The sequence below is a fragment of the Stigmatopora argus genome, chromosome 8, assembly GCF_051989625.1.
Source record: "Stigmatopora argus isolate UIUO_Sarg chromosome 8, RoL_Sarg_1.0, whole genome shotgun sequence".
Taxonomy (NCBI): Eukaryota; Metazoa; Chordata; class Actinopteri; order Syngnathiformes; family Syngnathidae; genus Stigmatopora; species Stigmatopora argus.
The window spans coordinates 2,854,918-2,876,652 of record NC_135394.1 but is presented as its reverse complement, the minus strand read 5'-3'; the positions used below and the strand labels follow the sequence as shown (position 1 = coordinate 2,876,652).

Here is a 21,735-nt window from a genome sequence, read left to right as displayed (position 1 = left end):
TAATTTCCATTACAGATTATTGAAAAATATTGGATAAACACTATATCAAAGAGGGGCGGCAAGTATTTTCTTAAGGTACTCCTGTTTCCTCCCACATTCCAAAAATCTGCAGGGAAGGCTGATTGAGCACACCAAATTGCCCCTAGGTATGAGTGTGAGCATGTATGGTTGTCCGTCTCCTTGTGCTCTGCGATTGGCTGGCCACCGATTCAAAATGTCCCCTGCCTGGTGCCTATAGTTAGCTGGGATAGGCTCCATCACCACCAGCGACCCTTGTGAGGATAAGCTGTTCAGAAAATGAATGAATGACAATATTAAAGTAGACTCACAGGGAGACCATCTGGACCAGGTTCACCTATGTGGCCTTTTCTTCCAGGTCGCCCCTAAAATGACACAGAACACTGATTCAGTACACATAATCCCACGTGTAAAATTCAAAACATGTTTCAGATCATGACTGATTTATCACAGTTCATTCCATTGGCTTGGATAGTAAGATTAATTTTCTAAAACTATCTGCAAGAATCTCATTTGGACATTAAGTTGCACTAGAGTATAAGATGCACCAGCCAAACAATGCAAAATGAAGAGAAAAATAAGATATAAATCGCACTGGAATAGAAATTGCAATTTTGGGAGGGCAATGTTTTATTTTATCAAAAAGAGAGAACAAACATGCGTCAAAGTATTAATAGTAAAATGGAGAACAGGCTAAATAGTTATCTGTTGACATAGAATTTTCAGATAACTATAGCCAAAAAAACATCAGGCAGTCAGTGGTGAGATTAAAAAAAAATAATAATAATACATATAGAATATAGATAAGTCGCATTTTAGTGTTTGTCGCCAGCCCAAAACTATGAAAAATAGTGCAAATTATAACCCAATAGAAAAGAATGCATGCACAGTATTTGTACTATTTAAAGCAACTGAGAGTGCTTACATTTGCCCCAGGATTGCCAGATGGGCCAAGTGGTCCTTCTCCACCCTGCAAAAACATAGTAGAATATATCAACTGATATACAGTATCTGCAGAAACATTTACACACTCTCTTCTTCTCACCTTGAATCTTGATAAAAAATTAATGAGGTGGAATAAAGAGCTGATTTCACGCCAGTATACTCAATGAATAGAAAAAGAATCTAATTAAACAGCCCTAAGACAAAAAAAACAATCAGCCCCAAGGATCAATCCATAGGTCGAACCAGACACTGACAACCTACATTGCGTTTTTTTTGTATTAAGTATCCAAATAAAAAATGTTTTAAAAAAATTCAAAATTTACACTAAAGTTGCAAGCGGAAGACAGGAGATGAAAAATGGCAGAAGAGCACCGCCGAAGAAGCGAAATTTCAGCGTAAAAGAATGACATGCCAAACGATATAAAAGGCCGAAAAGGACGACGTCTTGCCTTTTCCCCTTTTGTTTGGATTGGGTTTCGCATTGTGCAAATACCTTGTGGAGGAAGACCATGCCGAGCTTATTCCAGCTTTGCTTGGCTTTCGAATCGGCTTTAGACATGCCTCCTAAGCATCCCTGGCCATTTAAGGCATCCAGTGAGCCCAAGAAAAATTAGATATGATGGCAGTGACCAAAAAAGTGAGGTCGCTAGATATGCCAATAGCAGGCAATAAGTATACCCATGTAGGACGCTATTACAGCATAAATGAATCTGCGTTGCGTTATATCAAGAATGAAGAAGCGAACATTTGGAAAACGGCAACAAAATGCTTTTCCAAGGACACCAAGCGAGTGGTAACCACTAGGAAGAAAAAATGAACTAGGATTATGAGGGATTTATGCTGTAGATAAGGCCGTGAAGGTGGCTCTGTTGATAGACAACTTAGCTTCTCAGCCATGACATGGGGGGACGTCAACACACTGCTCGAGAGCCACACTTGGTTTGTCCACGAAAAATAAAGTTTAAGTTATTGTTCTCCACAAGAAGATATTTTTTTGTCACCCAATATATCGTAACAGTAAATAATATTGAAATAATTAAAACTAGTTACAATATCTTACCTGCATTCCGTTTGGCCCTAATGGGCCTTCAAGACCTCTAGCTCCTTGCAAACCCTAAAATGCAACACAGTGAATTAATGGATTCTTTTTTTTTACATCAGCCTGATACAAAACACAGAGAAATTGTTACCATACCTTAGGTCCTGGGGGCCCATTGGGCCCAGGTACCCCAATATCTCCAGGAAAACCCTAGAAAATGGCTGAGCATGAATGCATGAAACTAATTTCTGTGTAAAAAAGTTGTAGGTTGTATAGGTAAAAATAGCACATGGTGTTTCTAAATATCTATTGTTATGTTAAGAAACACCTGCTTCATTACATTTAAAGTTTACAGTGATCAGTGTCTATTTGACTGATAGAAATGAAATACTACCTCCTTATAGCTTATTACAAGAAATAGGGAATTAAGTTCAGCCATTTGTGTGGTGGTCAGGTTAGATGGCCTTATATTCCAAATTCCATGGGCATACATACTTTCTAAGAGCCAGACCAAAGTACTTCCTAATTTTGGGAAACAAAAGGCCACCACAGGAAAATAATTTTGGCAAAAGAGCCCTACAGAACCCATTACTGCAGGGCAATCATCAAGTACAATAAATTTGGTGCACATACATTAAAGTACAGCCACGTTATAGCACTTTTAAGTTAGGGTTACAAAAAATGGCAAAGGTCATTTTCAACTTCCTGTTGGGACCTCTCCCCTTTCTTGAAAAAGCTATTTTGTTGATGGCCCACCTAGACCAACGTCGTTTCAAAAACATGTTGAACTTTGAAATTGAAATTGTTTCAGCATTTAGACTAGTTCTTAACCTGGTTAGACCTACCGAACCCCATCAGTTTCATATGCGCATTTGCCAAACCCTACTTTAGTGTAAAATATATATATATTTTTTTCAAATTCAAGATATATAAATTCCTTGCAGCACTGATTGGCCAAGCAATGTCACGTGATCATCTGCAGCCAGTGATCATCTGCAGCCAGTGATCCTCAAGCGGGGCATGTTATTGTGTACAGACATGATGAATCGATGTGTCTTGACTTTCACGGCAAAGGCGGCACCGAACCCCTGAGACCGACTCACCGAACGCCTAGGGTTCGATCGAACCCAGGTTAAAAATCACTGATTTAGACAATACAAGCAGCTGAACAGGACAAGTAAAAATTATTAAATAAAATAAAATTTTAAAATTGTACCTCTGGTCCCGGAGGTCCTGGTAAGCCTTGAAGCCCGATTTCACCAATTCTACCCTGAAAAGACAGTTTATGGAAACTTGAAATTTCCTGTTAAATTGTGTGTATATTTCTCACTCAGTATTCACATTCTTGATATTCTAAACAGAAAGAAACATATATATATATATATATATATATATATATATATATATATATTAGATTTTTTTCAAACAGGTCAATAAAGTATCTCATTGAAATGTACTGCAATTATTTTACTTTTTTTATATTATTCAAAACATTTTATCAAAGGACTCAACTATTTGTGTGTTGCCATAACTACTACCCAATGCAAGGTCATGAGAATGATGAATCTATTGTTTAGAAAATCAATATTTGATAAGCGGCATACTTAAATATTTGTTGCTGTCTTACACTGCTCTGAAACACTATGACATGGAGGTCACTTTTCCCCCTTGTTAAACCAAACCACATTTGTCATGCTGATTACTGAAAGATTTTCTGGTTCTTGCAAGGGCAACCCAGGCATAAAGACGATGCCAACCTGTCAGATTGGCATTTGTGTTCAATATAATCCATGAAGAATGTCATGAGGAGCTTCTATGGGTGAGCTCAAGTTCCTAAAGTATTTTGGAAAATTACCTGTGATTGCACCACATGCATATAGTCCTATTTTGAATGATAATATTTAATATATTAAATTAATGTATTAAATAACATTTTATAAACATAGAAACATACTGCTATTCAACTCCTTCCATGCCTTGTTTCTGGCAGTACTGAGCAAATTGATGACTCTTAAGAGAAACTGGGATAAAAGAACTTTAGTTTACAAGCTACTGGAAAAATCTGTCCAGAGATCACATGTTTACATAGGTTTGTCTATAAAGCTCAACAAACCCTTAATTAAATACCCACATAAAGATTCAAACATACCAGAGGCCCAGGTTTTCCTCTTGGACCAGGAGGACCAGATGAACCAGGAGCTCCCTGAAAGACACACAGACATACACACACTGACAATCATTGCATCAAAATGGCTTCCTACAAGTAAAAAACATCCAATATACAAATTTCTAAATGAATTACTAAATTACAGAAGGGGCACGTACCTTATCACCCTGGAAACCCATCTCTCCTGGTTCACCCTGTTGACCCACTTCACCCTAAATTTCACAGCATCACACAAAGTTATAACAACACAACCAAATACAGAAATCACTGCAGAATTTATAAATCCAGTGCATCGAATGTACAATCAATAACCTTTAGTTCGACTGTCATTGAATTACTATTTTTAACATAACCGTATTGTTTTTGGTTTTGCATGTTTCTTTCACTCAGTATGCTTGGAGGTTAATAGAAAAATATATATTACAAAGATTCACATTTAACCTGGATTTACTATTTCATCAATAACAAACATAATTGCTAAGCAGTATTCTGACAACTGGCTCATTTCTTGTATTACTTATTTTATATAGGACTATTACAGTGGACAGTAAGATAGGTGGAGGAAATCTTACACTATTATCTTGCATTACTGTCTTTGCCACATCACACACAGATACAAATATATAAATATTTAGATCACCTTATCACCTTTCAATCCAGGCAGGCCAGCTCGTCCGGCTGGACCCTGCCACAGAGGGAAGAAAGAAAGGAGGACAACAAACAATAGATGAATATTGTAGTTGCAAAAAAGAAAAAAAAATCTAAAGCATTTAAATTATCAAAGTGGGTCTACATTTGATCCGACCAGACCAGGCAATCCCTGAAGACCCTCATGGCCCAGGTCCCCCTGTAAAAAAGGGGGTAGACAGTAGAATCTTTAAAACACAATAATACCCACAGCACGTCTAACGTTGAAACTAATTTGTTCTCTGATGTAAAAAAATCACTAAAATGTCCTAGGTCTGTGGCTCTCACCACATCGATTGCTATGCTGTACCCAGTGTATTCTTAATTCCGCAAATCACGCCAACAAACTCTTTGTTCTCCATTCAAAATAAATAATGTATACAACAATACACAATGGACTCTGATATTTTTCACACAGAAATGGCAGTTATTGTGACTGAATGCCATGGTCCTTTGAGAACTACTAGTAATTATCGATAATCAATTGCATGAATCGTATTCCATTAATGTGACATCCGTGGTTCTGTGATTGGTTCTTTCAAAATCCACCCTAAACTTAAGTCAGGCTAGTTTGCCATGCGAGAAGAGGATATAAATTTCAAAGTGAAACAACAAACAGGCACCTGATTTACATGAATGCATTTAAGCTATATGGCAAAAATAAGTGAAATATTGATTTACTAAACCAAACCATCACAGTATACACCTATAACATGGGGATTCAATCCAGGTTAGGCAAATGAAAAATTCAAACATCCTCTTAAATTTAAATACACTTGTAGTATCCTGAATTTTGTTTTGAAATTGGCAGAATAGGGTTGTTTTTCCTTTGGCAATCAACCAACACCTCGCTGGCCATTGGCTATCTCCTAACACCCCATGGCTTGGAGGGAGCTGCGTCTTAACAATGTTTTTCATGTGCCTTTTACCCTTGTTCGTCACGGAGTGTTTCATGAGTTTTTCTGAGTGTGCTTAATGTGACGTTATTCTTTCTTTTTCATCATGGGCCACAAGAAAGTTATTACCGGTGTGAGAAAAAAAGAAGCAGGCCTTGAAATGGTTGAGGGCATTTAAATGTAAAATGCGACTCCACTTACGAAAAATTCAAGTTACAAAACCTCTTCTGGATCAAATTAATTATGTAAGTTTAGGTACCACTGCAATAATACCATTGCAAAGTACAAACTTACCCTGAGACCCGGAAAACCGGCAATACCAGTCCCACCAACAGGCCCCTGTGAAACATCACAGCAACATCCTAAATAAACAGGACGGTTTATACTTAAAATGCCGAAAACTCTAAATTCTTTACATGTGAATATCAATTTAAGCCACACACAAGTCACAATTCGGTACGTACCTCGGTACAGGGTCACAATTTGGTACAACAGGAATAAAAATTATATACTATACTTTTAATGTTTGTTTAATTGGCTGAAACAAAGGTGCAAAATAAATTGAAGAAAACAACAAATGTGTGAATTTGTATTTAACATTATTTAATCCGCTGTTTAGGTAAAAAAAATTGGCAACTCACACGTTTCTTCTAGGAAACAGCTGAGCTAACAGATAAAGTCAGGGAGCACTCACTTGTAACCTACAGTTGTGGTCAAAAGTTTACATGCACTTGTGGAGAACATAATGTCATGGCTCTCTTGAGTTTCCGGTTATTTCTACAACTCTGATTTTTCTCTGATAGAATTATTGGAACAGATACTTCTTTGTCACAAAAACATTCATGAAGTTTGGTTCTTTTATGACTTTATTATGGGTTAACAGAAAAAGTGATCAAATCTGCTGGGTCAAAAATATACATACACCAATTTTGGTGACTTAGAAAGTTGTGTCAGTGAAATGAGCTTCATAGCATGGCCTCTTGTTTGGCCACAATGCCCAGCAATATGTTTGGAGGAGAAAAGGTGAGGCCTTTAACCCCAAGTACACCATGCCTACCGTCAAGCACGGTGGTGGTAGTGTTATGCTGTGGGGCTGTTTTGCTTCCAATGGAACTGGTGCTTTATAGAGAGTAAATGGGATAATGAAGAAGGAGGATTACCTTCAAATTCTTCAAGATAATCTAAAGTCATCAGCCTGAAGATTGGGTCTTGGGCGCAGTTGGGTGTTCCAACAGGACAATGACCCCAAACACACATCAAAAGTGGTAATGGAATGGCTAAATCAGGCTAGAATTAAGGTTTTCGAATGGCCTTCCCAAAGTCCTGACTAAAACCCCATTGAGAACTTGTGGACAATGCTGAAGAAACAAGTCCATGTCAGAAAGCCATCAAATTAAACTGAACTGCACCAATTCTGTCAAGAGAAGTGGTCAAAGATTCAACCAGAAGCTTGTGGATGGGTACCAAAAGCGCCTAATTGAAGTGAAAATGGCCAAGGGACATGTTACCAAATATTAGCGCTGCTGTATGTATATTTTTGACCCAGCAGATTTGATCACTTTTTTTCTGTTCACCCATAATAAAGTAATAAAAGAACCAAACTTCATGAATGTTTTTTTGTGACAAAGAAGTATCTGTTCCAATCACTCTATCAGAGAAAAATCAGAGTTGCAGAAATAACTGGAAACTCAAGAGAGCCATGACATTATGTTCTTCACAAGTGAATGTAAACTTTTGACCACAACTGTAGGTGATTCTTTATAATTGAAGAATATATACTAAGATTTTCAATGTTGGATGACAAAGTGCAGCATCACCTGCTTCTACTCCAAAATATGTGCAGCCGCTGGGCTCAGGTGGGAAAAACAAACAATTTGTTATATTTTCCCGAAGCGTCAAAACACTTGACTGCCATAGCTTTGTAAGTGTCACACCGCTTTAGCAGGGTTCTGTGCACTTTGTTTCAATTAGGTGGCAAGCTTTTTCGAAAACTTCCAGGTTCCAAAATATTCCTTATTTCTTCTTACATAAAACAATCACTCCCTTGACGCGAACACACTCGTGTGGTAGCTGGAATTCATATATAAAAATGTAGATAGAAAGGAAGCAAGCCAAGAAAAGTACCGTATTTTCTGTTAGCCGCCTCCGTGTATAAGCCGTACCCTTAAAACTGCCTTAAAATCGTTGCATTTTACAATTTATCTCGTATAAGACGTGGTCATGTGCAGTACTTACATAACAAGACAGTGACCAATTTCAAAACCTACAGTTTGCAGAATAAATTTACTTTGACTGCAAATATAATCAATATCACAGATTAAAACTACAACCAGGTTACACCCTCATTTTGACTAATCTTATGCATGAATCAGTTCAAAATATTGGAAGATTAAATCAGTACTCCAATAATTAGTGGAAATCAAAATTTTAATCATCCTCATTAAGTATTGTAGATGACAGGACGGAAGAATCGCATTTAACTGATTGAAAAAAAATGTTTCAAAAGAGAAAATGTCAGTGACCTAAAAAAGACTAATTATGTATGCCAACAAGACACCTACCTCACTGCCATCGGGACCAGTTGGCCCTCGTTCACCAACATCACCTACAACACCCTGAGTGGAAACAATCCCCAATCAATTGTATGTCTCTGATCTCATTTTATTTTTCTGAACCACTTTATCCTCACTAGGGTCACGGGGGGTGCTGGGGCACAAGGAGACAAACAACCATTCACGCTCACACTCATACCTAGGGGCAATTTAGAGTGTCCAATCAGCCTACCATGCATGTCTTTGGAATGTGGGAGGAAACCGGAATACCCGGAGAAAACCCACGCAGGCCCGGGGAGAACATGCAAACTTCACACAGGTGGACCGACCTGAATTTGAACCCAGGTCTCCCACTGTGAGGCCAATGTGCTAACCACTCCTTGACCAGGCTGCCCTCAATTGTATGTACTATTACATGAAAATATGTGCATTTAAAATTAATTGTGTGCAAATAATCTGATTAGAAAAAGAATGTCATTTGGTCCATTATTTAAGTCCCTAAAGGTAATTGTGGCTAACTACCCTCAAATGTGGTTAGTAGATTTCTATACTGTTTAGGCACAGAACCAAACCTGGTACAATATTTCAGAGCATTAGCAGCTAACACTGTACAAAACTATGTTTCTTTTACAATAACATTATATAGTATGACTACATATATACGGTTGCCCCGGTGTTAAAGTGGTTTGGCCTCACAATGCTGTGGTCGATTTTTCGATACCAGGTCGGCCCTCACTGGGTGGAGTTTGCATGTTCTCGCCGGGCTTGCGTGGGTTTTGTCTGGGTACTCCAGTTTCCTCTCACATTCCAAAGCAAGCATGGTAGGCTGGTTGAACACTCTAAACTGCCCCCAGATATGAGTGTGTATGCGTATGGTTGTCCGTCTCCTTGTGCCCTGCGATTGGCTGGCATAAATAAAATTGACTAATAGATAAGGTTTTGGTTTTTCACTTGCTAGATGCCTAATAGCCTCACTTTTTTTTCTGAAAATGCTGGTGTCTCTTAGCCTGCTACTTCGTACAGATATTTATGAGCTCAACAAATGGTGTTTTTGCTCCATTTTGTGTTTATTTGTGCTGCTTTACTCACTTCTGGCTCGCTCGTCTGCAAAGCAAACCTTCTTCCTGTTTACATTCTCCTAACCAATAATATAGGAAAGCAGCAGTGCATGGTTTGTAGTGAGAGTTTAGTGCGGTTGCATTAACTGCTGTATTAATGCAAAGGAATCAGGACCGAAAGAAGGTTATTTACACCTTGAAAGCAATCTAGTATAGATTTACAAAATACATGGATTCAGAGACAATGTACACATTGTATATTTACTCAAAAATTAAAATGCATATTACCTGCCTGCCTTTTAAACCAAGATTTCCAGGAGGACCAGGTATGCCCTATGAAGAAAGTTGTAGAAATTGTACAGTTATTCAGTACTAATAGTACTCAACTCAACTAGATTTAGATTTTATTTAAATATCACTTAAAATAATCATAGCTGCAACAACATAGTAGGCAAGTTCATTTAGCCCTTTGAAGTCAATGGGAGGAATCTTGAAACACAGCAAATTCTAATGCATAGAGAAAGCCGGTAGAGGAAGATCACAAAGAAATGTTGACCCTTATGGGTGGACTGGCTGATTCCAACGTGATTTAAGGTAATCCATCTGAGTTGTGATGAAAACATATTACTTTGTTTTTGTTTTTTTTAGTTTTTTGTTTTTTTTAGAGCTGCCAGTCTAGGGTGTAGTAAGCTTTTCGCCAAAAGTCCGATGGGATAGGCTGCAGCAAACCCCGTAACCCTTTTGAGAATGAATTAATATTATATGATGAATTAAAACAACTCCACTAAGCAAGGCCAGAGTCTAGTAATGAACCTTTGATCTCAGATGCACTAACCTCTCTCCACTGTGCTGCCTAATTTAAATTCAACTATATTTATCCTTTCATTAGCTAAATGGAAAGACTGAGATACACAGATAGTTTTTTTTGTTTTTGTGGTTGGAAATGATTACCCATCACTGACTCCTTATTTTATGATTGATGTTTGAGAGAACAAAAAGGATTTTAATAGTCACTCACTTTCTCCCCTTCTAGTCCTGGTGGCCCAGCATTGCCAGCAATTCCAATGAAACCCTAGAATATGCAAAGGTCAGTATAACATGTCAAAACTTAAAGAACAGGTCAAAGATACGTAAGTTGCAGATTTAAAGTTTAGCTAGGTCTTTAGCTATGTTAATGCATTAGCAGTTTTCATATTTAACTATTGCCTATAATACCATTATACAATGAAGGATGCACTACATCCAGAGTGTTCAGGATTAATGTACATCTATTGTATAACAACTATAGGTCTGCCATGATTAATCGGCTAATGGATTCTCAAATTAACTGGCAAATATATAATCTCTTAATAGTTTGAAGATACTCTTGACCTAAATAATATCCAAATGCTCTTTTCTGAGTTTTGTATGTATAAATACATACTTAAGAATAATAAAGTTGTCTTGACTTGATGTAGCAGTAGCAGGCTATTGTTCAGATATTCTCTTCACAATTTTTGTTTCTAATCTACATTTACGCCTTAAATGTCAAGCCCAGAGTAACATAATAATAAATAACATGATATAAAATATATAATCCCTTGAGTAAACTAATTTAATAAAGAACCAGTGATTAATCAACTGCAGCAGGCGCCACTTATTGTGACCACGGATAATATGACTAGCCGCTTATTATGACCAATTTGGTACGATCCAGAATTTCTACTTTTAAAATTCTTCGTTTAATATGACCAAATGTCGAATAATATAACCAGCATTTTCTCTCTTATTACAGTACAAATAAATGCTCCATCAACTCCACGTAAGCTTGGAAACAAAGTGTTTTCAGTAGATTAAAAGTTAAAGTTTTGCTGGAAAAATTTGTCATTTTTTGCGATATAATCTTGATCACCGGGACATTACCGCGTTTTTAGCACCAAAAACTAACTACCGTAGTTACATTACATTTTCAATTTGTTTTGCAGTGTTACGTTTAATAAACGTTATTTGTTATTTACGTTGATTCAGGTGCAGTTATGGCGGCTTCGTTTTTTTATGACCATTCAGATATTACGACCAAAATGGTCTGGTCCCAAGGTGGTCATATTAAGCGTATTTATTATCATCATCGTCTGTGCCTGTCCTAATCAACTTAAGGGTATAACTCATATAAAAACGCACGTTTAGTGTTGTTATTTTCTGGCTGTCCTACTACTTACACAACTAAAGCCTTCACTGACAGGCAGTGATTCTGATACAATTTTAAAATAAACAAAATTGATCGTTCGCTTCAATTTTATGCCCTGCAATTGGCTGACAACCAATTCAGGGTGTCCCCCGCCTACTGTTCATAGTTGCCTACTGTTCAAACCCCTGTGGCCCTTGTAAGGAGTAGGGAAAATGAATGAATTAACTTCTCTTTTAAAAGAGATGCTTGCCATCCATTTTAGCAATCATGTAGTAAAATTTTAAATTAGCTGATATGCATTGAGTGGTCCCAATTTCAATCACCTCGTAATTGGCTACCACCCATCTGGATAATGTATTGCTTACAGTGTGGAAATTTGGGGGTTGTAGTACACAAAAAACACTGGATCATGTAGAGAGTTGTTTTACAGAACATCAGAAAATATAGGTAAGAATCTTATGTGCAGTGCCTCGATATATTCCAAGTGAATAGACTTTTAACTATGCCTAATGATGTTAAAAAAAGAAGAGAAAGCTTTTTTTAATGAGCTATATCTCTTTAAAAATGTTAACCTGCTAATATTGCTGTTGTAGTTTATGGAATTCTTAAAGATGTTCTCGAGTCTTAACACCTACAAGTAGTGCAGCCTCCATTGTTTTGCAAACTAACTCAGCTTTCTGTAGCAAGATTGAAACTCTGTCACTTTGCTAATTCTTCTGGGAAATTAAGTGTTAAATGTTGCAGAACTTACACGAATTCCCTTAGACCCCGGGTTACCTTCTGGGCCAGCAGTCCCCTGCAACAATAAAAGACCGATGATAAGAACTTTCTTTTCTCTTACGACAGTGCCAAATATACAAATGGTGAGTCAAACTAATCTATACAGATTAACATATATACAGAGAAAAAAAAATACAAATATATATACAGTGGTACCTCTACATACGAGCTTAATTCGTTCCGGGACTGAGCTCGTATGTCGATCTTCTCGTAACTCGAACGAACGTTCCCATTGAAATTAACTAAAAACAAATTAATTTGTTCCAACTCTCTGAAAAAACACCAAAAACAGGATATTGGATTGAAAAAAATGTTTTATTTCTTCTAATTCGCGATCTATTAACAAAGTAACACATAACTAGTGGTTTAATAGTAATAAAATGTGTTTAATAGAACTAAAATTAGACGGATTTCACAGAGGGTACAGCGAGTGGGACATAGAGGCAGGCGAGGGGGGGTGGGCGTACTATTCCGCGGCAACGCACTCTTAATAGAACAAACAAATTTAAATTAACTTGGATTAATATATACAGACACACTCAAACATACGTTTAATATAACTTTACACAAAACTGAATTCTAATTTTGTTTTAATTTTTTTTACCTTTGTTCTCCGGGTTGACCCACCCGGACGTTCCACCTGGCTTTCTTGCATCTCGAATTTTTTCTCGTATCTAGAGATAATTATTTGCTCGAAATTTCCCTCGTATCTCGAGCATCTTGTAGGTAGAGCTGCTCGTATGTAGAGGTACCACCATATATATATTTAAGGTGTTTGTGTGTGTGTATATATATATATATATATATATATACACACACACACAAATACCTTAACATACGAGTGTCTCAACATACAAGAAATTTGAGATACGAGGAAAATTCCGAGCTAATTTTTGCCCAGAGATACGAGACAAATTTGACATACGAGCATATGATGCGGCCGCTAGGTGGTCCTTTTCAAGCTGCCAGTGATATTCATGACGAGAGGGAGGGGCTTCTTTTAATATGGATAAAGGGACCATAAAGGGTTAGCGGAATCTGCGAGAACTTGAAAGCAAAGCAAGCACCTGAGAAAGGGGATACTTCGACGCCAGCCGAAACCTTTGAAGTGAGTCGTGGCTGGTTTGATAACTTTAAAAAACGAACTAGGGATACACTCGGCTGTGAGGCACGGAGAAGCAGCTAGTTCGGACTTAACGAAATATGTTAACATATTTGCCTCGGTTATAGCACAACAAGGTTACATCCATTTTTAATTAAGCGAAGTTCATTTAAGTAAAATTTAAAGTTCATGTTATGTTACTTAATGTCTGTCACAAAAGTGTAGCAAACCGGAGTCTCTCTCCTCCGCCGTTACCCGCTACCGTCTGTCTCAAAGGTAATAACTCCACAAAATACTGTACACAATAATGTCACATTTTATTGGAGATCATAATTTCTTTAACAAAAGAAATGGCTAAGACCTACCGTATGTATACATGTACATCTGTTGTATGTATGTATATGTATATTCATATATATGTATGTATACATGTACGTCTATGTGTATGTATGTATATGTATATTCATATATATGTATGTATATGTATATTCATATATATGTATGTATATGTATATTCATATATATGTATGTATATGTATATTCATATATATGTATATATATATATATATATATATATATATATATATATATATATATATATTTCAGCAACACGCTTATTTATTTATTTATTTATATATTTATTTATTAACTTATAAAACAATTTGTATCACCAGATACAACAATTAAATTAGAACAATTAAAAACATGTTTTTTCATTGTAATATCCTATTTTGGGTGTTTTTTTTCAGAGGGTGGGAACGGATTAATTTGTATTTAGTTATTTTATATGGGAAAATTTGATTTGAGATGTAAGTAAATTGACATACGAGCTCGGTCCCAGAACGAATTAAGCTCGTACCTCAAGGTATTACTGTGTATGTATGTATGTATGTATATACATATATATATATATATATATATATATATATATATATATATATATATATATATATATACACACATATATACACATATATATATATATATATCCAGTAATACCTTGAGATACGAGCTTAATTTTTATATATATATATATATATATATATATATATATATATATATATATATATATATATATATATATATATATATATATATATATATATATGGCTGAATGTTACATTCTATCAACGCATGTCGCCAATGGGCATTTAGAGTACAAGCCTTTAATAAAGTGTTGTATATCTATAAACTACTCATGACTGAGAGAAAAAAAGAAAGATGTTTGGGGTACTCGTAAATACATAAACTAACCAAAGTGTAGTAGTGTAATGCTAAATTCTTGAGTGTTTTAAATTACTCAGGCATACCACAGATTTTTCTTTCAAAGCTTATTCCTCCAGTACTAGAAATGAATAAGCAGCCAAAATCTTGACTCAGCATGCTCCAAAGAGCAATAAAGAACCAAAGAAAATGCATGAACAAAAACCATATTTTGGTATTTTTCACTGCACCTGCCTGCCAGGGTAACCTTCCAACCCAGCTTTCCCAGGAAGTCCTGGTATGCCCTACAGTAAACAATCATAAAGAGAGGGAAGCAATGAATTAACAGAGAACAGGTAGATCAGATGGATAGAGAAAGTAAAAGAGAAGAAACACAAATCAGACGTGTTACCAAAGCTAGAATAAATGTGTCCCTTCGGACAGGAGTCACCAAGCCAAATTCATCTGTATCGTGTAGGTTCCTTACTATCGAACCCCTTTCTCTGCTGCTATTAAAAAAACTTTCTATTGACTCCTTTTCTTTTTACTGATTGATTTAAACATTTGTTTTAACTTTGACATTTTGTCTGTCTTGAATAAATAAAGAACAATCCTTATTATACAACACAGTATTATTACATTATACTCTACCTTTTATATAAAATGCCTTTTAGGATACTTACTTGTTCTCCTGGCAGCCCAGGAGGTCCTGGCTGTCCTTTTAGACCCTAGAGAATAGCATGAAACACATGAATTTTTCTGAAACATTAGTAGGGGTAAATTGATCGACAATAGAGTTCATGAAATGGAATCTTCATGCTGGTAATGTGTCCGGAAAAAACATGTAGCTTTTTACCTATTCCCAAATTGATCCTACTCTGGGACACTGCTCATCCTCTACATGACATAAATTGTGCTCTTATCCTCATGAAGTTCGAGGGCATGCTGGAGCCCATCCCAGCTAACTTTGGGCAGTGGGTCAAACTGAATTGGTATCCAACCAATTGCAGGAACAAATAATCATTCACCTGCACACTCATATCAATGGAAAATTTGGAGTGTTCAATCAACCTACCATGCATGTTTTTGGGAAACCAGAGTACGAAGGAAAAACTCACATAAGCACAGAAAAACATGCAAACTATACTGTGAGGCGAACACGCTAACCACCCATCAATTGTGCTGCTCTATATTTGTCTAATCAATATTGTCGTTAACTCATTCAATTGTATTACAAGGCGGCCCGGCCACATTACAAGGTCCCCTGCATGGGGCCCGTAGTTAGCTGGGATAGGCATTAGGCACCCCCGTGTACCTTCTGAGGATAATTGGTTTGAAAAATTATGAATGGATTCCATTAAAACAAGAGACTGAGTCTTACTTGCAAACCTGGAAATCCTTCTGGGCCAAAGAGACCTGGCGAACCTTTGTTACCCTTTTGGAACAAACAAAAGAGAAATTAGAATCAGGCATAGCTTTATAAAACATTGCAATATACAAGTATTGCATATGAGGGTGAAGACGCAGAATAAAGCAACAGGGCATCAATGAACATCAGAAAAGCTCCTTCCAAACACAGTAGTGGAATTTACTTTAGCTTTCGAATTAAACAGAAAAAGTATGGATTTTGAATGATGCAAAAAATAAAATAAAATACTTGAAGACTTTGGATAAAGAATTAAAAGTTGTAGCTACGTACAGATATTTCAATCTATGCTGAAAAGTTCCATGGGGAGATCACATTTGGAAGAAAAAGAGACAAGTATGACATACGACAAATGGGAGAGCAAGAAGGAAAAAAGCAAAGAAAGCCCCACACAGCCAAAAGAGAGAAGTCTAGACACAGAGATTGGTGGCAAATTCCTGACCTTTTCTCCTGGTGAAGCTTGACCGGGAGACAGTCCTGGGTCTCCCTTTGCACCCTAGGTTGAAAAGGTTGTAAAATAAATGGCCAGCAACCTAAATCTGTTTTGACATTCAGAAATTATTCAAACAAAGCAAATCATTTTTTATTAGTTATGTCAACCAAAAAGCTTTTGTTTTATTGTGTCAACACATTAAATTGTGCAATTGTAACATCAGTTTTGGTGACTGAGGTAGGAATGTATCAATATGAGCGTTTCCTCTCTGACAGAGGAAATCAAAATTGAGGTATATATTCTGCATGAATTAGCTGACATTTTGATAGTTGTTTTTTTCACCCTGGGATTTAGAACAGTACAGGTGCGCACCAATGCACCTGGAGGAGAAATTATTGCCATGTTGCCAATATTTACTGCCTGATGCAAAAAGTTACAGGAAATCTATTGATGAATCTCAATGAGACACGCCCACATACTGCAATCGTGCAGGATCGATGCCAGCTCAGCAAATATCCTAATGAAGACAAACCTCACAGGAAATGGACATATGCATCTTTCTGGCCCTGTTACACACAGGGTACCCAACCCTCAAGATGGAAAAACAAGCTTGGCGGCAATCAGGCCCAAGCTTGCCCGGTAACATCACAAGTTTTCTTAATGTGTGGAAAACTAGATGAGCATAGCGCTCCGCCCTTATAGAAAGAGCTGAACAACAAATCGCACTACCATAGCAACTGATCATATCTTCCCAAAATATTAGACATTGGAATCATGCTGGCTTCTTATATCCAGTCATTGTTTTGCTTTTTGTATACTAGGCCACGGAATGAAAAAATAATTTATTTGCTACAAAAATTGTCAACACACATTCATTTAGATTTTTCAATATATATTTAGCAGTGTTTTACTGGTGAGGCAGCTGTAGTCACTCATGGAAGTGGACAATGGTGATAGCTCATGTTCCTCAGCTTATGTATACAGTGGTACCTCGACATACGATCTTGATCCGTTCCGGGGGGGCTCCCTTTTTTTTCCCACGACAACGCACTTGTAAACGGAACAAACAAATTTAAATTAACTTGGATTAATATATACAGACACTCAAACATACGTTTAATGTAACTTTACACAAAACTGAATTCTAATTTTGTTGTAATCTTTTGTTACCTTCGTTTTTCCGGGTTGGCGGTTTGCCACGCCTCCACCCTCACGTTCGCTATCGATGGGCTGTTTGCTGTTGTACTACGTATTCCCTTCAAAATATTCCGAAAATGATTCACACAAATGTCCTCACAATAGGATAACCCACGACCACTTGCCAACGAGAAATAGTCTTGTAGTACATTTTAGCGATCGCTCCGCTGCTCATAAAGACCGGCTCGCAACTCCCTCGTTGAAATGGCTCTGGTTGCAACTGCTTTGAACAGCGCCTATGAGAGAGAGTTGCGACCAGAAATATTGCAAAGAGGGAATTGCGAGCCAGTGCCGCTGATGTTCTTAGGAGCAGCGAACGAGAAGTAATATAATACTCCTCGTATTAGATAATAAAAATAACAGGAAATGCAACAGCTCAGCTTACCCACGTATTGATTGTGGGTAATGAAGTTTCATTCTGAGAAAGAGTGCCATTGCCTATCGGCGTAGTGTGCACGAGTATACTTCATTATCCAGAAATCCCTCTTTTTTCCCGCGCATGCGCGGTGCGTTTCCTGGTCGATGCGTGGGAGGAAAAACTCGTCTGAATTAATCGTTCAGTGCTCGTAGATATTGTTATACACGAAAGATATGCAAAAAAGCTTGGTCGCATCACGAAATTTTGATCGCATGACGGGCGAATTATTCGATCGAAATTTCCGTCGTAAGACGAGAATTTTGTATGACGAGCGGTCGTGTGACGAGGTACCACTGTATGTAGTTTTGGATATGATGACATCTGCTCTTTGAGTCAGAGGTGAGTTGATAAGAGGTTGTATGAAATGTCTTTAAAAAAGCTATTATTTGAGTTTCTACATAATGTGTCAAAATGCATTTAAGTATGTAGAGTAATATGTTGTGTTAGTGAGAAAAAAACAGCATAAAAATGTTTGCATTGTTAAAATCTGACTTGAAAATCTTACACTGATTGAAAACACGTTCAAACTATGCTTAACTAACAAGCGTATTTACACACAACAATAGAGCCATGCAGTTTGTTCATCCTACATAGGTCTCTGTTTCACATATATTTTTACAAACAACGTAAAACGCATGTATTCAGGCTGTAATAATATCCTGTCATTTGTAATGTTAACAACCTGGCTGTCTCCTCTGAATTAGTTGTCCCCAACCACCAGCAGGAAGACCGGTACCGCAAGCCACGTGGTGCCAGTCCACCGGAGAAATAAATATTAAGATTTTAAACCTCAAGCACACGAGGCTCCATCGTAATCTGTCAAGTATGGAAATCATGAGCCAATGGTGCGCTGCACTTCAGGGTTTCCAGATCAGAAATACACTCTCCAACTCCCACCTTTGGTAGGAACCTGCCCAAATCTGTCAACATTGCTGCACCTACACACACACACACACACACACACACACACACACACACACACACATACAGGCGTACTCATGTCCACATTCATTCATGCAATAAATATGTCTGGTAGCACACTGTGCTCTGGTCCATCTCCAGGTCTGACTCTGTGTCCGAGTCAAAGTTTTTTTTCCCCCAGCCCTTGAGCTCCAGCAGCACTCAGCTGCCCTTGAGGAAGTGGGCCTGTTGTTCTTTCCCAGGTGGCACCTCCAGGGTGCAGTCACGGCACACACCAACCAGCAGCCAGCCCAGGGCCAAGTCCGAAAAGCTGCCTCGCTATTGCTGGGTGTGACGCTCCACTTTTGACCCATCCAATGTATAAATCGGTCATTTTCTTGAGATTTTCCGAGCTTTGTGGCTCTAAGATTTTCCCCAAAACTACTACAGCCGTTTCAATTTAGCCTTTTTACTTGAAATGAGAAAAGTCATGTATTTCTTGTGCAACAATAAAAATAAATGCAATTGTCCTTGGGACTTGTTTGTTTTGCCATCATGTTGTCTTAACCCCCCTGTCTACAGCCGTCATCTGGCAAAAAATCCACCCCGCTGCCCAGCTTTTATCTGTAGTCATAATGTACCCCCCAATCCCTGGTCTGTGAAAAATAGGAAGAGCTTGACCGGTCTGTGGACTATTGGTTGTGGACCACTCCTCTAAATGATGATTGGCAGGTCATGCTGCGAAATGATTGAGAACTTGCGCCAGCATTACTTTATTGTCATGATGAACTTAGTGCTTATTTTTTCTTCCTTGTACAGAAAAATACTTGATTAGGCTTTTATTAAATTATATTTAAAAAATAATTTGTCAGATCAGATTTTTATGCTCCTTCTGATGTAAGGTGTGGCTCTTTTGATTTAAAAATGTTGCACTTTGTGTCTAACTCGTTCGTCACCCCTGTCTTAGAACCCTGTCTTGTATTGTCAGAAAACCACTTTTAAAGAAAGACATTCACCTTGGGTCCAGGTGGTCCTGCAGGTCCAGACTTTCCTTGCTGACCGTCAGGACCCTGAAATGGTAAGAGAGAGAACATGGTAAACTAAGCTCTCAAAAGGACTGCTATGTTTAGTCCCTGATAAGAGCAAAGTGTTGAAGATGACTCATATAAACTAATGAATACCAGCTGTTACACGGAGGTATGGCTTTGGCATGTTTTTGGAAACCATGCTGGTGGGGTAATATAAAATTAAATAAATTGTTACAGATTATTGTTGCCCATTAATAACATTGTTCTTCATACTAATCGGCAAGAATGGATGCTATCTCAAAAGAAAACATGTGACTTAGGTCTAAAACGATGAAGAGTAATTACAAAGGATTTGCATAGTATCGTTAAAATCAGACTAGTTTTACCCCATTCAGTTAAATCCAAGTATCAACGTTTGAAACAAAGATGCTGCTGCTTTTCCTGGTTATATAAGAGGTGATGAACGCTCAGTGGGCCATCTTAGGCTCCATTTTAGTAAATGGTGCATGGAAAAAGAAACTTACTACAACATTTTGACAGATTATTCTGCAAGAAGTGGGTATTATTACATTTTAGTGAGCATTTGTCCTTGCGGATATTAGATTAGATTATATTAGAACTTTATTTCATCCGGTATTCGTGAAATATGCCTGACAATACTGAATGTTGGCAGAAAGTCATGTGCTCATGTTGCCGTAAATCAAGGCCCTCTATTATTACACAAGGGCCGCAGGGGCTACATGATTTCACATACCTGTCAACCTCTGCCGATAACTGCCATTATAAATGATTATGATTCCCCTTACAAACCCCCAAAAAACCATACAAACACCGGTGTTTGTAAGGTTTTTTGGGGGTTTGTAAGGGGAATCATAATCATTTATAAGGGCAGTTTTCGGCAGAGGTTGACAGGTATGATTTCATTTCAGCCAAACAAGACACATCACCAAAGTGGTGTTTTATAAGTGTAATCATTTGATTGCAGTCAGGTGCTGCTTGTTAAGCAGAAACCTGATTGGTTAGTCTGTCTGTGTTAGATAGGTAGGAACAAAAACCAGGACCTTTAGCAACCCTTGAGGACCAAGATTTGGATACCCCTGCTGTGAATGTGAGATTCCAATTTCAGTATCCTTTATCTAGGTAATTAGAGATTATAATCTTTTTCCTTTTCAGACATTGTCACACAAATTATTAAACCATGAAACAAAGACGGAGTCAGACTCTGGGGCCCATATGCCAAAGGGAAGGCAGGCATTTTCGATTTTCCTCCTCTGGAAAATCTGAACACAACCTTAAAACCACTAACAAGCCACTGGAACAGCAGGTGGCCCCCATAAGGACTTTGGCATTTTCATCAGTGGACTCGGAACTGTTTCCATGATACTAATTTGTCTTTATGTTTTTAATTAAATATAATTTTATTGAATAGATTAGTTTATTCATTTTCTAGGAATAGTAATAATAATTATTAGGGGTGTGTATTGCTTCATATCTAGTGATACAATTTGTATCATGATTCACAGGTCACAATTCGATTGCATCCCTATACATCCCGATACAACACTTTAAGAAGATTATAGCTAATTTTGTATATCACTTCATAAAAAATAATCAAAATTTACATAAAAGTTATTCAGTACCAAAGTAAACTTGTTTTTGCTTTATGTTTGAACATATGGCCTTCATTATAACATTTTCTCATTCATTCATCTTCCGCTC

General features: G+C 37.4%; 1 protein-coding gene across 2 annotated transcripts in view; it reads right to left on the bottom strand.

The window, feature by feature from the left end:
- The window catches only part of col24a1 (collagen type XXIV alpha 1), an 80,096-nt gene that overhangs the window by 36,991 nt on the left and 21,370 nt on the right, over nucleotides 1-21,735 (bottom strand). For both annotated transcript variants that reach the window (XM_077607642.1, XM_077607643.1), the window contains 19 exons: nucleotides 20,005-20,058; nucleotides 16,483-16,536; nucleotides 15,996-16,049; nucleotides 15,298-15,342; nucleotides 14,866-14,919; nucleotides 12,281-12,325; nucleotides 10,381-10,434; nucleotides 9,651-9,695; nucleotides 8,314-8,367; nucleotides 6,047-6,091; nucleotides 4,963-5,016; nucleotides 4,810-4,854; nucleotides 4,328-4,381; nucleotides 4,152-4,205; nucleotides 3,219-3,272; nucleotides 2,159-2,212; nucleotides 2,024-2,077; nucleotides 944-988; nucleotides 330-383 (listed from right to left, as the gene is read on the bottom strand). In XM_077607642.1, the coding sequence (XP_077463768.1) occupies nucleotides 330-383; nucleotides 944-988; nucleotides 2,024-2,077; nucleotides 2,159-2,212; nucleotides 3,219-3,272; nucleotides 4,152-4,205; nucleotides 4,328-4,381; nucleotides 4,810-4,854; nucleotides 4,963-5,016; nucleotides 6,047-6,091; nucleotides 8,314-8,367; nucleotides 9,651-9,695; nucleotides 10,381-10,434; nucleotides 12,281-12,325; nucleotides 14,866-14,919; nucleotides 15,298-15,342; nucleotides 15,996-16,049; nucleotides 16,483-16,536; nucleotides 20,005-20,058 (972 nt within the window). The remainder of the gene's footprint in view (nucleotides 1-329; nucleotides 384-943; nucleotides 989-2,023; nucleotides 2,078-2,158; nucleotides 2,213-3,218; nucleotides 3,273-4,151; nucleotides 4,206-4,327; nucleotides 4,382-4,809; nucleotides 4,855-4,962; nucleotides 5,017-6,046; nucleotides 6,092-8,313; nucleotides 8,368-9,650; nucleotides 9,696-10,380; nucleotides 10,435-12,280; nucleotides 12,326-14,865; nucleotides 14,920-15,297; nucleotides 15,343-15,995; nucleotides 16,050-16,482; nucleotides 16,537-20,004; nucleotides 20,059-21,735) is intronic.